General features: G+C 36.0%; 2 protein-coding genes across 2 annotated transcripts in view; one reads left to right on the top strand and one right to left on the bottom strand.

The window, feature by feature from the left end:
- Nucleotides 1-3292: 3292 nt before the first annotated feature.
- Nucleotides 3293-11060, bottom strand: creb1a (cAMP responsive element binding protein 1a). The gene is made up of 8 exons (XM_026204112.1): nucleotides 10897-11060; nucleotides 9456-9554; nucleotides 9167-9313; nucleotides 8831-8931; nucleotides 5568-5707; nucleotides 5265-5447; nucleotides 4956-5100; nucleotides 3293-3994 (listed from the first exon to the last, which is right to left on the bottom strand). The coding sequence occupies exons 2-8, from the start codon at nucleotides 9543-9545 to the stop codon at nucleotides 3850-3852; spliced, it is 951 nt and encodes a 316-aa protein (XP_026059897.1). The 5' UTR covers nucleotides 9546-9554; nucleotides 10897-11060; the 3' UTR covers nucleotides 3293-3849.
- Nucleotides 11061-11991: 931 nt separating this feature from the next.
- chmp2bb (charged multivesicular body protein 2Bb) overlaps nucleotides 11992-16963 on the top strand; it is a 7612-nt gene continuing 2640 nt past the window's right edge. The window contains exons 1-4 of the mRNA XM_026204113.1: nucleotides 11992-12173; nucleotides 12647-12738; nucleotides 13710-13904; nucleotides 14604-14706. Of these exons, the coding sequence (XP_026059898.1) occupies nucleotides 12140-12173; nucleotides 12647-12738; nucleotides 13710-13904; nucleotides 14604-14706 (424 nt within the window). The 5' untranslated portion in view covers nucleotides 11992-12139. The remainder of the gene's footprint in view (nucleotides 12174-12646; nucleotides 12739-13709; nucleotides 13905-14603; nucleotides 14707-16963) is intronic.

Below are 16963 nucleotides of genomic sequence, written 5' to 3'. Positions count from 1 at the left end.
TATTAACTTTATTTTGTGTTTAATGTAAAATTAAATTTCTGTTAATTAATTTTCTGAAAAAAGTAGATTCCTAGTAGTTATTTTTTAGTTGAACCAGTAGCTTATGACTACTAATAACTTTTAGAGTGAAGTTAAACATATTCATATATTTATATACTCCTCTCCATCTTTAAGGCAAGACAAGGCAAGTTTACTTATAGCACATTTCGTACACAATGGTAATTCAAAGTGCTTAACATAAAAGTAAAATAATCATCAACAAAAATTAAAACAAGCCATTTTAAAACTCTGGAAATTATTTAAAAATGGACTTATTTGAAATTAATTTAAAACAGTTAAAAATAGAAAATGATTTTACATAAAATACAGTAAATACTTAAAATACAGTGCAATCGTTTCGGACATTGCACAGTGCTCATTCAATAAATGCACGGCTAAACAGATGGGTTTTGAGTCTAGATTTAAATGTGACTAGTGTTTTAGCACATCTGATCTCTTCTGGAAGCTGATTCCAACTGCGGGTGGCATAGTAACTAAAGGAGGACTCCCCTTGTTTTGTGTGAACCCTTGGTATTTCTAATTGACTCGATCCTAGTGATCTGAGTGGTCTGTTTTATATTCAGTGAGCATATCTGCAATATATTTCAGTCATAGGTCATTTAGTGACTTATATACGAGTAAAAGTACTTTAAAATCAATCCTAAATGTAACTGGAAGCCAGTGTAAGGACCTGAGGACTGGTGTGATATGCTCAGATTTTCTGGTTCTAGTCAGAATCCTGGCAGCAGTGTTCTGGATGAGCTGCAGCTGTCTAATGGTCTTTTTGGGAAGGCCAGTGAGGAGCCCATTACAATAGTCAACACTGCTGGTGATAAAAGCATGAACAAGTTTCTCCAAGTCTTGACTGGAAACAAAGCATCTAATTCTTGCAATGTTTTTTAGATGATAGTTGCTGATTTAGTTACTGCTTTGACATGACTACTGAAACTAAGATCTGTCTCCAGAATCACACCAAGATTCCTGACTTGATTTTTAGTCGTTTGACCAGAGTCAAGGTATGCATTCACCTTGAACAATTCATCTTTGTTTTCCAAATGCAATAACTTCAAAGAAGTCATAACATTAAATTCTAGACAGCATGAAAAAGCTCTATAATTAACCCTTGACACAAATGATTATTTTTAATCATTTAAGATATGTCTAATATGAATCAGTGCTAATTACTAGTTTATAATCATTGATCAAAGTACATTTTCATTTAAGCTTCTCGTTTTGCTTTAATGGTAATCAAACCCCCATATTCACAGACAAGGAGAGAGAGGAAAGGTTTACACCGAGGCTCCGTTTAACACCACTTAGTACCCTAATGTGTTTTATGAATACGTTTGCCTGTGGCCACTATCAAAGACTGCTGGAGACCTTGATCACTGAGCATGAAGGTAAAACGCTCTGAGTAACAGAATACAAGCAATCAGGGAGCTGATTCTGTGCTGATCAGTTGCTAGAAACGGCACATAGCAACCTGGTGTTCTTAAAGCAGAAAATTGAGGTTTCTGCATCCCTTATAGAATGAAAGACTTTGCTGTTATGCACCAAAGATGATTTCATGTCTGTTTTTATTTACACAAACTGTGAGTGAATGGCTAAAGCTGTAGGATATGTTGCTTTTTTAATTCATTCAGATACAATAAAAAGTATTAAAACTGCATTCTAAGATTGCTTTAAAACGTACTACGTATTTTAATAATTTGTGAAATAGCAAAGCACTACATATTTAGTCTAACTTTAATTATCTTTAGGAAATGAACATTGGTTTTTATTGTTTTTTTTTGCATTTTAATCCAATTTTGTTTAACAATTGTTAGTTTCTTCCAGTTTGTTTATCATTCTGGAAATGTGAAAGTGAAGTTGATCGCATTTCATTCCTGTTGCAGTTCATTCTGTTCTTTTATTTGATTGCAAATATAGTAGGGCATCTGGATATTATATTCAAAGAAATTGTGCATACTGAAAACAATACACTGTTCAACTGTTTGGTTTTCTAACAGTTTTGAAAGAAACCTCTCATGATTACCAAGGCTGGATTTATTTCGTTACTAATTTTAAAATATTGCTGACATTTCAGCAGCCATTACTCCAGTTTTCAGTCTCACGTGATCCTTTATATATGTGGATTCAGTGTCCAAGAAATATTTCTGATTATCAATTATTACTACTCTTTAATGCATATAAACTACAAAAGACCAACATTTACTTATATATTTTAAATGTCTTTACTTTTTGACCAAGTGAATGCATACTGAATGAATATACATCTAAATAATTGTAATAATAATCATATACCCAAACTGTACTTAGATTAGTAATATGCTATTCTGAACACAAGACCTTTCTGCGGCTAGAGCGAACCAGGAATTACAGACAGTCTCCAAGAAGCAGGACTTGAACAACCCTGGACTGAAGAGAGGATTAAATGATGATATTACATCTTTAAAAAGTGTTAAATGCAAAATAAAAACTACCTCAACACGTTTGATTATGAACAGCTGCCAAATATATAATTGTTGATGAAAGACTGCACCAGAATGCTTGTTTTTTAACTAATTTAGGTTACACATAAGCAACATATCTTAAAAATACAATACATAATCCAAAGAAATAAAATAAAAAAAAGCTTAAAAATAACATTTACATTGTAGTTATGTTATGGCAAAAGACCGAAGAGAATAACAATAGATTTTCATCACTGAAATGTGGAACAAAAGAAAGAAAGAAAAACAACTAACTTTTCCACTGATCAGAGATCAGTTTTGTATATCAAAATCTCCGCCCAAAATATAAGGGAATCAACACAATAAGTCTCTGATCAGTGTAGATGGCACCAAACTGACCTGTAAAGTCTGACATAGATGAAGAAATTCCAATATATTACAATAGAAGCACACTTAACAAGTTAAAAAGGATTTTCTGATGATGGGCTATCAAATGCTCACTGAAAATCACATAGTATATTTCATTGACTTTTTTTTACAACACTTTTTCAAACCCCATCATCCCATGTTTGAATGCATCCACCTATTTTTGTTAACAAATGTGACTTTTTTCTTATAGCAATTCATTTTTTAACAAAAGCAACATTGCTTAAGAAAAAGTAGACAATGGCGCATTCTATACCAATCCAAGTCATAACAGAGACATATTTTATATATATGTATATATATGCATGTGTCTTAAGAACAACAAAAAAAAAGGAGTATATGTATTAGTAACAAAAGCAGTAAAACAACAGGAGAGGGCACATCTGATTTAATCTCAATCATTAAAGACCCATGCTGCAAAAGTGAGAAACTCGATGGGTTCAATCATGCTGACAGGCAGCGGCGGCATCAACGACTGCTGCAGTGTGGGAAAGTCTTTCAAATGAGAACCTCAGAGTGACAGGAGCAGGTCTCAGAAGCAGCACCCCGGGCTGTTTCCGTCATAAACCAACACAAACATTCATTCCCGGTCACGGTTGCAGCTGAAAGGTGCGCTTTTATGGTTGGCGACGCTCCTCAAGTAGGGCAACGTGTTTGATAACGAAACTGTACCCTGCATTTCATTTTTTTTTCTTCTTCGTAAGAGAAAAAAGTAAATAAAAAAAGTTTACACTTACAAACTTACAATGTATTCCTGATAACTGGATTTTTTTTGTGTGTGTGTGTTTTTTTTTACAGAAGATAATATTTAAAAAAAGAAAAAGAAACCGAAATGAAAAGAGACAGAGATGCAGGTGCCTTTGTTACGTTCAGAGTCTCTGTCTCTTGAGGCACCAGAAGAGATCCGTCCAGGATGTTTGTGTGAGGACCATTATTCAGATTTGTGACAGTAAAGGTCCTTTAGAGCTTTGAGCTCCTCGATGAGCGTTTTGTTCTGATTCTCCAGCACAGCCACTCTGTTCTCCAGACACTTAACATACTCTTTCTTTTTCCTGCGGCACTCCCGTGCTGCCTCCCTGTGGTGGAAACATATTAGTACAATGGACACCATGAGTCACTCAAACATAAAATGCTATTTACTTCACATTTACTCCAAGGATTCTAGGTTAGGGTTTTAAGGGAGAACACAGAAAAGTGGTGCTATACACTCATAGCTGAATTAAAATGGCAAGAAAATATATCTTGTAATAACAAAAGGAATAAATATAAGCTAATAAATATAGGCATTTTAATCAGGCATGGGATCAGTTAAGAACAAAATAAAGAAGGAAAACTTGTTTTCCCCCTGCATTCATTATCATTATAGAATAATATTGCTAATAATAATAATTAGTAGTAATAATAATAATAATAATAATATTTTATTTAAATGACTAAATTAAATTAAACAAATAAATTCTTAATATACAATAATATTATTGTACTGAATAATGTTTTCAATAATAAGTAATACTTTTTTTATTATAAATAGGTTTTTCCTTTTTAAAGTTGAAAATTAAAAAAATTAATAAATAAGAAGACGTAAATATTACAATTGTATTTATTATTTTATTACGACATTTCATACACGTAGTTTATCATGCGTTGATATGAAATAATACAGGCTACAGCGCACAGTGGCAGAACTGAACAGCAGACGCTATGAGCACATCTGCACTCGTTTGACTCGCACCTGGAATGATGTGATCGTTATGATGTTCTGCAACTGAATAAATGCACTTCTTGTGAAATAGTAACAGAAATAGCAGTTGTGAGTGGATTGGCCAACACTAGCCCCGCCCCTGCATTAATTGTGTTAAATATGTTTGACGCGGTAAATTGAAAACATTAACTGCCTGTGTTAACGCGCAAATTTGGACAGCACTATATATATTTAAATATACCTGAATACAGAGCAATTGTTCTGGGGTCATACTTTACAGTCCAAAATAAGCATGCGCATTAATCGTGCAGATGTGTTTTTTTTTTTTATCGTACCTGTTCTTCATAAGCCGAACCTCCCGCTTGCGTGTGACCTCCTCAGTTCCTCCCTGGCCGGGCAGCGCAGGAGAGGAGGCCATGACCACCCCTGGAGCGATGGTGCTAGCAGCTGCGGTGCGGATCTGATACGCCTGAACATCTCCTGAGGCCGATGAAAAACAAAAGCAGCACAGATTTAGGTTTTGATAAGCAGACATTTAGATGCCTGCTGGATACAGATCAAGCCTAGCCGTATCTCTCTTTATCTTCTGTCGTTTTATTCAAGCTTTTATATACTCGTATAGAACTGAAATGGCGAAATCTCACCTTGTACAACCACTTGATTGCTGGGCACCAGTATCTGCTGGCCGTCGCTGGTCTGTGCATACTGCAGGATGGTGGTGCCGGGCTGAGCGCCTGCCGCGTTCGTCATGGTCAGGGTCTGTAGCCCTTGAACTCCATCTGTTCCATTATTGGCTAACTGGATCGCCCCACCCTGAGTGATAGCAACTAGGGGAAAACAAATGACATGAGCCTGACTGTATTTTGAGGGAATTCGAACAGTGTCAAGCTACTCTTTCTTATGTAGTAAAGTGGTAGTGCATTTGTAGTAGAAAACAAACAGCTTACTGTACTGGCCGCTACTTGTCTGGTAGATGGGCGTTGGCACGGTAACAGTTGTTATGGCTGGAGCGGAATCCTCCTCAGATTTCTCTTCTTCTATCCGCGGGACTGACTGAGCATCGAATGAAAGGTCGTTCAGGATCTTTCTGTGTTACAAAATGTCAAATCAAGCTTGTGAACAATGGATTGTGATTTTAGGATTTCAATAAGGCATGTTGATATCTGAACAGAGGGGTGGCCTTTGTCCACATAGGGGGATTTTGTACAATCATAAAATGGATCAATCTAGTGTGCTTACACAAAATTAAGGGTGCCAACCCCTTTTTCAGACACTAAACTGAAAAGAGTGAGAAGTCTTTGCATTTACATGGCACCTGCAGAGTTTTTAAAATCAAATGTAAGACTTTTTAAAGTCTTTTTCACCTGCACAAATAAAATTAATGCCATTTAAGCAACGTAAGGCAATGTGTATGATAACATATTAAAGTAAAACTGTTTAATGCACATGTAGTTCCAAATCAGCTTAATCACCATTCCATATTAACGCACTAATAATTATAATACTAATACTAATACTAATACTAATAATTAACGCAACATAATTGATACTTTTGAACAAATACTAATAAACAATTATAGTGACATATAGTAACCTTAGTATCTTAATTGTAGGCCTATCACAATAACACATTTTGCTGGATGATAAATTGTCCAGAAATTAACTTTTATTTTATTTTATTTTATGGCAGATTCCGAGCAAGAAATACCAATATGTTGACTTTGTGTGGCTTATAAGTAATACATTTTGTATGTTATATTATGTGTATATGGCAGTTAGGGATGTTCACATTGACCATTTAACCTTTAACCGAAAGTAAACATTTCGACCGATGAAGGGGCCGTTCACATATAAAACATCTCAGCTTTTCAGAATGATGCAAGCGCACCAGGTCATGTGAAAAGAACCAACTCATTCAGCTTCCTTCAGGGTGAAATTCCCCATTGTTTTTGAAAAATGGGGTGCACCCAAACACTGTGGAGTTTTTTACTTTTCTTCTTAAATAAATCTTGTAGCAGAGTTTCAGCAAGGGTTTTTCAGTGGTGGAAATCCATTACTGAAATTTCCTTGTTGTAACAGAGATCGCAGCTGATGGATGATGAGCAACGACAGACGCCTCAGGAGCGCAACTGCCCGAGCGCTTTGGAAAGGTATGGAGGAGATAGCAACCCCCAATGCAATATCACTTGCGACGCAAACATCCCCAAGCAAATGAAAGGTGCTTCCCAAAGCTCGTCACTCTAGTGAGACATTATCTCTTATGCGGGTTGTACACAGGCTGCGCTCCAGACTAACCCCACATCATGGCATGTTACATTTTTTTTTATTAAAATTGAAAAAAGAAATCATTGCAGCTGAAATTTTTTTCGCGGTTTACGAACGCATCTCATTACAAATCTGGTGAAATACTGTAATCATCTCTCCACAAAAATGTTGGAAAGTATGCAAATGTGAAAACTCACAGTGCATGTAACGATGAAGCCTTCTGCATTCAAGGCTGTAATATGATGTAAAAACCGTTTCGTGAGCTACTCTGATAAATATAGTGCCACTAGGGATGTAAATGATTAATCGATTATCGGTTAATTGTCAATAAGAGATGCAAACGATTATGGCTGTCGATGGTCGGTTTACCGATTAATGTTGTTAATCTGTGGCAACTGTCCATGTTTCATAAATTTTGTTACCTTAACGCATGATTTAACTGAAATAAGGGGACCAATTAATAAATAGAATGGATTCTTAATTCATGAAATCTTTCATTTCCCTTCCCATGTTTACCACACACAGTAAGAGATGCGATTAAAAGTTAAAGATGATCAAATAAACATGAATTACAGGGTTAGACTGTGAAGATTTAGGTAAAGAGACCGGCAAACCAGAACAAAGCCACATTAATGACGGCTATATCTCGAGCTGCATCCAGAGGAATGGTCACGATCTAACATTTTCCTAACCCTGCAAAAAAGTTTTTGTTTCTGTCTCAGCTGTTTCGAACGCGCCGGAGCCTGGAGCACACGTATATTCTAGCGATTCAAACTTACATCGCAGTCTGTACATTATCAAAATAAAATAGAGTCAACTAAACATTTAAAAGGTTACACTGGTCAGTTTAAATAGACCAGTATACCAGTCCTCTCTGCTGTTCCAAGGACGTTTTTGCTAATATGAAGAGGATCATCTTTTCTGTCTATTTACGAATGTTTAAGTAGTTTACATTATAAATAATAGTTTAACATTGAAATGCATTGCGAATATGGAAACATTTGGATTTGTGCCGAATGAGACATGGGCAATAACCTCCAAATAAATCTAGCCAAACACGCGCTCGCTTGTCCTCGTCTGCACGCACGCGCTATCATGATCTAATGCACTGTATGTCAGATTATTAAAAACAAATAGGCTAGTCTTACCGGAACGCCAAAATTCAAAATCTGACATTTTCTAGAACAGAATCCAGCAGGATCAGATTAATGTGAGCAACAGTGTTTTGCTGCAGCAGCACTGATGAAAGCAGTTCACTTACTGCGCAGAGCAGTCACACGCGCGCAACAGTTACATTTGAGATAATTTTATTATAAATGCCATGATGCCAGTTGAAAACATTGCAATTGTGTTTTAAAATACAACAACGAGCACCACAAAACCATTTAAAGAGGCTCGTTCAGCGGTCTCCGTGCCAGAAAACAGTCAACAAAGTAAATGACCTCAAATGTATGGCGCGCTCTCTTCATTTTAGCAAATGATCATAATCACATCTAAAATGCTACTAGCATTTTATTCAGACTAAAACCAGATTAATTCAAGTGAGAAAGCGTTTTGTGTGTGTGTGTGGCTTTTGCACATCCTGTCATGCCGGTGAATGCTGCCTGCAATAGATTATAGCATTATGGCTAACGATTAATCAATTAATTGATCATTAATTTATCGAAAATCGATTATGGAATTAATTGATATTTTACATCAAGTGCACAAGTGCAAAGGTTCTCTTTGAAACACAGCTCGCAGCCTTTTGTGATTTAGTAAGTGCACTTAAGACATTCTGCGATAATGAATTTAGATCAATTTAGCAATGATGCAAAAACAACACTCAACAAGATCTTTGAAGTTATAAAGTAAGATATTTTTGGTTCATTATGAAACTGTGGTTCCCTGCCAGAGTCTTCATTACTGATAACACTGCACCAAAACTACAAATCCATTCAGGTACCTGTATGAGGGCCTTCTAGACAGGATCTCTCTTCTTTTCTGGGAATCTGTCACACTGTCCACTGACTCCTGTGAATCATCACTCTCAGCAATGGTAGAAATCTAACGCAAAGACAACAAAAGAACATGAAAACCTCAGGTATTATTTCTAAACTATCAAGTCTTCTAGATTATCAAACAGAATAATATACACATTAAACTGAGGTTATTTAATCCTCTGAGCCTTCTGCATATAATTTTGTGTCTTTTTTTAAACACAGAATTATGTTTTTTGTGTGTGTGTGTGTGTGTGCAATTTTACAGTTTTCCTAGAAATTAACCATCAGGTCAGGCTTACTTGTACAGTTTGCACCTGTGGGGATTGTATGACGGAGGGCTGGGCTGCCTGGATGACCCCGTGAACTTGCACCGTTTGCCCATTGGGCAGCTGAACTAAGGTCACAGTGGGCCCCGTGGCTGATGCCTGTGCTGCAGCCATGGACACCTGCAAGACACAGAGACTGAACTAAACCTGGAGCTAGACCTGGACTGAATTAAAATATCAACCCACAACTCATGCATAAATACAATCAGGCTTGCAATGCTAGCAAATGTGCTGTGAAAACATACGATCCAAAAAAACAGACCTGCGCCAAGGTGGCAATCTGCTGAGTGTCTGTCTCTGAGACTGCAGTGTCGCCGCCCTGCTGGACATCTGCTCCTGCCTCCATGGTCATTTATATTGCCTGGAGATTTCATTTAATTAAATATCGTTTACTTTGGCAGTTGTAAAAGATAATATAAACAAACTATGAACATAAAGAGTAGGTCACCAATGTTTCTTGACAAGGGAAATGGTATCTAAAACAGTTGTAACCACAAAACACCCTGCCCACAAATTGGGTTTGGCATAGTTTCATTTTGAGTATTCAATCCTGCAGCCTGATGGCTTGTCCTATAAAGCATTTATGTATTTATAGGCATTAAATTTTAACTTTAAAAAAATGTTTAATTCAATCAAATATTAATTTCTATAATTATAATACAATGCAATATATGATATACATTTCTTTGACAATTACTAGAGTAGTGAAATATTTGCATTTATATAGTCTAAAATTATAGTCTAGTATTAAAACAAGAATGCATGTAAGAATGACAAGAAAAATACAGATTACATTACGAATAGCACAAAAGTAGCCACACGCGCTAACACATGCATGAGATATGCTTAACTTCTATAAACGAAATGTATTTTGATGGACCCATGTCTGTTTTGTAACGAGAAATAATGTTAGAACAGACATTTTAAGTAGATCGTGCTCAACAAACATGGGCTCTCCATTTGCCGCCTTTTTTAACTTCCGTATAACGTTACAGCTGTCAGTCAGATTTAAGCTTGTTTTTTTAAAGATTTATGGACGTAAATTAGTTAAAAATAAAACCACACACAAACAGGGTGCCATCAAAATTACTTATTTTTTATTTTGAAATGCCTATTTATAGATATTTTTAGGTGAAGCAAAATGAGAAATGCAATTGCTTGCATTTTCAGGCGTGTTTCGACTTGTAAAATAGCGTTCCTGTTTGAATGAGGCAAGTTATGCAACACAAAATCAGTTTTAGGGTGTAATTTGAAGAAAATAATACTCAAGAGCAATGCACTTCTCTCTGATTTTATTACAAATTAAACCCACAATGGATTACAGAGATTTAGTGGTACAGAAAACCTCTGTATGGGCGAGAATGCACTAGAGATCTTTAATGTAACGGAGAGCTTCGAGTGCTCCATAAAGCAATGCTGGAGCCAAGAAAAAAAAAAAGATGCCATGGACGGGCGATCGCATTCATAACACTACGGATCTTCTATCCTTTCCATAAACGCATGTAACGTTACTTTGCAAAGCCGTCGCGCTTTCCTCACTCGACTGCCTGACTGACTCATTGTCTGCAAGCAAGTCTGAGCTGTTGAGAAACAAGCCCACCGCCGCCATGATCTCTTTGTTACAGACGGATCGAGCATTGCGACATGTCCACTAAAACGGCAAGTGCATAATCTGTTTCCCCCACGAATGCCTCTCTTCTTACCCGACACAGACTCGCCTCGTCACTCCCAGGCCTCCGGAGCTCCACTTTTATTTAGTCCGACACGTAAGAGACCGCGTCAGGCTACACCTCCGTCGCGTCACCGAGGACAACAACACAGAGAACGAACGAGGGGACGAGATACAGCCCTAATTCACGTCACGATCGACAGGATCCGAGGCGTAGGCGGAACATTCCGAACTGCGCACGAAGATAAACGAAGAGCTGCCGAGCGGAGACGGATTCACACGCATGCGTCAAATCTCTGCGCTGTGATTGGCTGCATATCTGTTCAAACGTACTAGAGCTGAAGTAAACTTTAATTATTTTCCACATGATGTACATTATTGTGGCTCCTCTATGCTCCACCTTTCAGAAAGCGCGCAATTAAAAAAATAAAATAAATCATTCTGAAAAGCGAGGTGTAAGGTGATTCGCCAGCTATCAAGTGCGTTGTGATTGGACAAATACCTCAAACATGTGACAGAAATGTTAAACCATTAAAACCCATTACAAACGAGGTACTTGTTGCATTCAGTGGGGACATAATTTATGATTATAATGACTTATTATTATTTTTTGTATTAATTTTTAATATAACTAATTTATTATTTTTTATTATGTTATTTCCATATTTGTAATATATATATATATATATATATATATATATATATATATATATATATATATATATATATATATATATATATATATATATATATATATATATATATATATATATATATATATATATATGTTAATTTATTTTATCTTAGTTTTATTACTTAATTCTTACATTATATACTTTCTAGTTTTTATTATTATTATTATTATTATTGCCCTAAACATCTACACGGACCGTAACTACTTCATAGTGGCACTTGGGGATCAACGGGCCCCAATTTGAGAACCCCTGTACTGGAGGACTATGTTTTAAAGGCAAAGGGAAAATAAATCCAATCCGTATTTAGTTTGTGAGAACGACAGAGAGACCTCTGTTTTGCAGTAGCTCTGGGCGGTTCTTGTCAACATCAATGTTATGATTGGATAACTTGAGTGCCACGTCACTGCAATTTTCACCAATCAAAATTAAATAATCACTGCAGAAGGCCACAAGTTTAACGCCTACTTGCCAGAGAACCAGGAAATAGTCATGATATTTTGATAGGCGACTGGCACTTGATTTTAGTCATTGTGATATACTTACTTTCTATTACTTTCGAGGTCGACGGAGTTTGTTGCAGTTATGGCGTCGTTATTCAAGAAAAAGACCGTTGATGGTAAGTTTCTTGCTGTTGCTCTGAGGGCTTGTTTGTTTGGTCAAAGACGCCCAGCAGCACTCTCACGTCAATCACCGACTGGTTTCGTTACTAACACTGTTAATTTATTTAATACGTGGCATCTCTTTTTGAGATATTTGGGGCATTCGAGATATTTTTGGTCCACTATGCTGACTAACACAAGTGTCTTTTATTCTGGGATGTTTGTTTGGGCAACTGCAACCGAAAATATTTATCGTAAGAATCTGCTTGATCTTAACTTGAAACTAACAGCTAGTATCGGGTCAAAGATGGTCTATAAAACAAATGTAATCGTTTGTAAAATCACTGGGTCTTTCCTGTAACTTTAAATGGTCTAAAATGACTACTTATTTAAGTAGTTCCCATACATATTTTTTTTAAATCTCACTCAGACATTTCAGCATTGGTCATTTAAATGGTGATCGATAACAATGACTCCTCTCATAACACAGATGTCATTAAAGAACAGAACAAAGAGCTGCGGGGAACGCAGAGACAGATCGCCAGAGACCGGACAGCACTGGAAAGACAGGAAAAACAGCTGGTGAGAATCCCCACCCATCAATGTGACGTGAAAATGATGCCATATGTTCCTCTCTCTTAACACTGAGGTGTGTAAGATCACGAGGTTATGTCATTTATGTCACAGAGGGCCTCAGTGTGTCAAAAGATTATGACTAACAGCTCGTGATGCTGTTTCGGGTTTAGATAAGGCATGTTTGCGCCATTGTGATATGTTTCTTTCAGAAGTAGCCGGTGGAAACTTTTATACTTTTCTTATAACCTCCACCCTTCATACCATTCATACGCTCATACCAGTGTAAACATAACGATTGTACGCTGTTAAAATATCCTGGAAATTGTATGCTAAAAAAAGTGTCAGATGAGGTTGCCAGAAATTCAAGTTTGTAAAACACTGTGTCAGTGTTTTAGGAATTAAGGAATGACTTGATGGCGACCATATATTTCATTAAGTAGTATCATCTATTTGAACAACCAAAATCTGCTTTTTACCTTTAAATGTACTGATAAACATCGTAAAAATACAGGTTTTTATAAAAATAAATTAAAAAGCCATATGATAATAAGTGCCCATGTTATTAAAACATGGCCAATATTCATATATAGACAATAAAACAATGAAATAAACATGAACTAAATAACAGACAATTAAATAAAAATCACACCCTAATGTGCATTGCTGATAACAAAATATAAAGTTGTTCATATAAAATATTATGCAATCATATATGAATAAATGTGACAGTTTTTTTTAACAGTAAAATTAAATGTAATATGATGTTAAACCATTTGCTATTCACTACATTTGGCAAGGTAACTTACAGCTAACCAAACCATCTCACATACACTAGGCCATTTCACTTTAATATTTTCTTTCTATCTTCTTCTACTCTCACCATGAAGTCTCCTTCTGGATAACTGTGCGATTTAATTCTAATGTCAACAGGACCATCACTAACTGTTTTATACTGTTTGCCTTCTTCTTTATCACAGGAGATGGAAATCAAGAAAATGGCCAAGACCGGGAACAGAGATGCCTGTAAAGTTTTAGCCAAGCAGCTTGTTCAAGTGAGGAAACAGAAAACACGTTCATATGCCGTCAGCTCTAAGGTCACCTCCATGTCGACACAAACCAAGCTAATGAACTCCCAAATGAAGATGGCTGGAGCCATGGCTACAACCACCAAAGTAAGACCCTTTTGTCTTTTTAAACTCATGAGAACTTTTAGAAAAGTTCACCCCAAGCCCAATGAATTGTAGCTCAGTTCATTTCGGGCAATCCTGGCAGTGATAACTTAGATTGAATATTGTGTGAAAATGCTGTGATTTCACATTTAAGTAAATAGGGCCGTTCATTTTGTAGTCCTAAAAACCAAGGAGAATTGCCATTTTCAAGCCATGGTTTCCCTCTGGAATTTCTAATGGGCTTTTTTGAGTTATGGTTTTGGATTTATGAGTAAAACTGTGGTAAACATTAACGGAAGTCACTTTCCTATTTTGTTTGTGAAATTCTCTTTAATGTGAAAGGATCTTAAAGTAATTTTAACATTACTCCTAAATGGAAAACCACTTTACACAAAACCCATTATAAATTCCCAAAGGGAAGTCATAGCTCCAAAATGCTAGTTTGTATTCAGCTAGGCCTGCAAATTGACATTGTGCGCGACTTAACAGCTCTATTAATTATGTATGTCATGACCTGCGGTTTTGGCTTTATTAGAATTTGTACTAATTTGAGCGTATATGTTGATCTATAAATGGATATCTGGCACAGTATAGTGGCATGTCGATACATAGCCTTTATTCTTTGCATAAGTAGCCTAAAGTGCAAAAATCGAACAGTGACTAATTGGTTTGTGTCTCTGTCTTTCTCAAAACAACTTCCAGACAATGCAAGCTGTCAACAAAAAGATGGATCCGAAGAAGACAATGCAGACCCTGCAGGACTTCCAGAAAGAGACTGCAAAGATGGACATGACAGAAGAGATGAGTAAGTGGTTTTTATTTATTGTCGTTGTGGGTGATTTTGTTAGTAGGTTTAATAAAATAATGTCAAAAGAAGGAAGGAAGTGTTTTGGGCAACTTTTCTTTTTTTTGATCCAAAGTGCCTCCAGTGATGAATAGCTTGTGGTTTCCAAAATGAGTGCACACTTATATCAATGCTCCAAATTAATTTGTACATACTGCTACCATTCAAAAGATTAGTGTCATTATGATTTAAAATAAATGAATACTTTTCAGGAAGTATGTACAGTACTAAATTGATAAAACATGACAGTAAAGACTTCAAAAGATTTGAGATTGTTTAAAAAGATCAATACGTTTATTCTGCAAGAATGCACTAGGTTGGTCAAAATGTAAAGACATTTGTTACTAAAGATTTATGTTTCAAACAAATTAGGGATGCACGATATTGGATTTTGGCCGATATTCGATATGCCGATATTTTCAAAATAATTTTGGCCGATGCCGATACCGATATCGATATATATACAAATATATACTGATATATTTAAACTTTAATTTTACTGAAGAGAAATCCATGTATCTCTTCTGTACTGATTCTACCATAAATTTATTATTTTACAAATTTAGACAGACATTCACATCTGAAAAACAGGTCAATTATTTCACTTGGAGAATATCGGTTTGGCTCATCGGCAGAAATATTCATATCGGCCGATACCGATAATGGTCATTTTAAGCTTTTATCGGCCGATACCGATATTGTTCCGATATTATCGTGCATCCCTAAAACAAATCATGTTCTTTTTCTATTCATCGAAGAATTCTCAGTGATAATGTATCATGTTTCCAGAAAAATATTAAGCAGCAGAAATTGGTTTCAAAATTGGTAATAATTATAAATAGGGATGCACAGATACGACTTTTTACAGAACTAGGCAAGTACTGATCCTTTTATTTTTGGTACTTGCCGATACCAAGTGCTGATATGATTTTCTTTGCATTTCTAATTTTTACAAATATTGAGTACAGAAACCAAAAGAATTTGTATAATGTTTGTTGGGTTAGTTAATTAAGCTAATAGATATTTCTTTTAGTTATTTTCACGCTGATTATGCTTATTAAAATGTATATTTTTTTTAGTTTAGTTTTAGTTTAAATTTGTGTTACTTTCACTTTTATTTTTTTTTACTCTTTTTTTACTGTAGTGTGGTACTACATCTTTCATTTAATAGAACATTAGAGCTGCTCCATTGCGGTATTAGTACTGTAATCACAAGATGTTTTGCTGTAATAATGCAGGGAAATACTCCTTATATATAAATCTTGTAACTGTGATGAACATATTTTCAGAAATATAAAAGTTGCAGGGGTTTTTTTCATCTGAAACGTGCAGCGACTCATAATGCAGAACTCTCATGAAGCAAGCAAAACATGCGCAACGTCTGCACACATTTGATCACGCAACAGAAGTGTGCTGTCTTTCTCTCTCCTTTCTGTTAATTAACTTGTTCATTGGTCAAGTCACACGTTTTTGACCCATCTGACCGAACAAACGAACTAACACTCTGTGTGCTTTGCTTATCAGCTCGAGATCATCAAAAATACAGGCATGAATATTGACCATTTAACATTATTTTAATAGCATACATATACTTCCTAGACATCCTTAATATTTAAAGGGATACTCCACCCCAAAATGAAATTTTTTTCATTAATCACTTAGCCCCATGTTGTTCTGAACCCGTAAAAGCTTTGTGTCCTCGGAACACCATTTAAGATATTTTAGATGAAAACTGGGGCCCTTCTGACTGCCCCATTGACTGCCAAGTAAATAAGTGTCAAGGTCCATAAAATCGTCATCAGAATACTCCATCTGCCATCAGACGTGCAGTCTGGGTTATATGAAGCGACACGGAGACGGTTGACAAAGGAAAAGTTGAATAAAGTCGTTTTTTTTTTTTTTTTTTTGCGTACAGAAACTTTTCTCGTTGCTTCATAATGTTATGGTTGAACCACTAATGGTAGATGGACTATTCTGACCATAAGTTACTTGGCAGTCTATGGGACAGTCTCAAGCCTCCCGGTTTTCATCCAAAATATCTTAAATTGTGTTCTGAAGATGAACGAAGCTTTTACGGGTTTGGAACAATATGGGGTTAAGTGATTAATGACAACATTTTCATTTTGGGGTGGAGTATCCCTTTAATAACTCCATTCTTTTCTCTGTTGTCAGTGTTTCTTAGTCTGGATACGTCACTGTTCACATGCTGTGTGCTATT

Source organism: Carassius auratus, chromosome 26 (assembly GCF_003368295.1).
Source record: "Carassius auratus strain Wakin chromosome 26, ASM336829v1, whole genome shotgun sequence".
Taxonomy (NCBI): Eukaryota; Metazoa; Chordata; class Actinopteri; order Cypriniformes; family Cyprinidae; genus Carassius; species Carassius auratus.
The sequence above is the reverse complement of the archived record's forward strand: the minus strand, read 5'-3'. Positions and strand labels throughout refer to the sequence as shown.

Coding starts and splice junctions, on each gene's coding strand:
- creb1a (XM_026204112.1), bottom strand. CDS start 9,545: ATGACCATGGAGGCAGGAGCAGATGTCCAGCAGGGCGGCGACACTGCA. Junction 8,932..9,166: donor CACAGGTGCAAACTGTACAA/GTAAGCCTGACC, acceptor TCTTTGCGTTAG/ATTTCTACCATTGCTGAGAG. Junction 3,995..4,955: donor GTTCGGCTTATGAAGAACAG/GTACGATAAAAA, acceptor TTTCCACCACAG/GGAGGCAGCACGGGAGTGCC.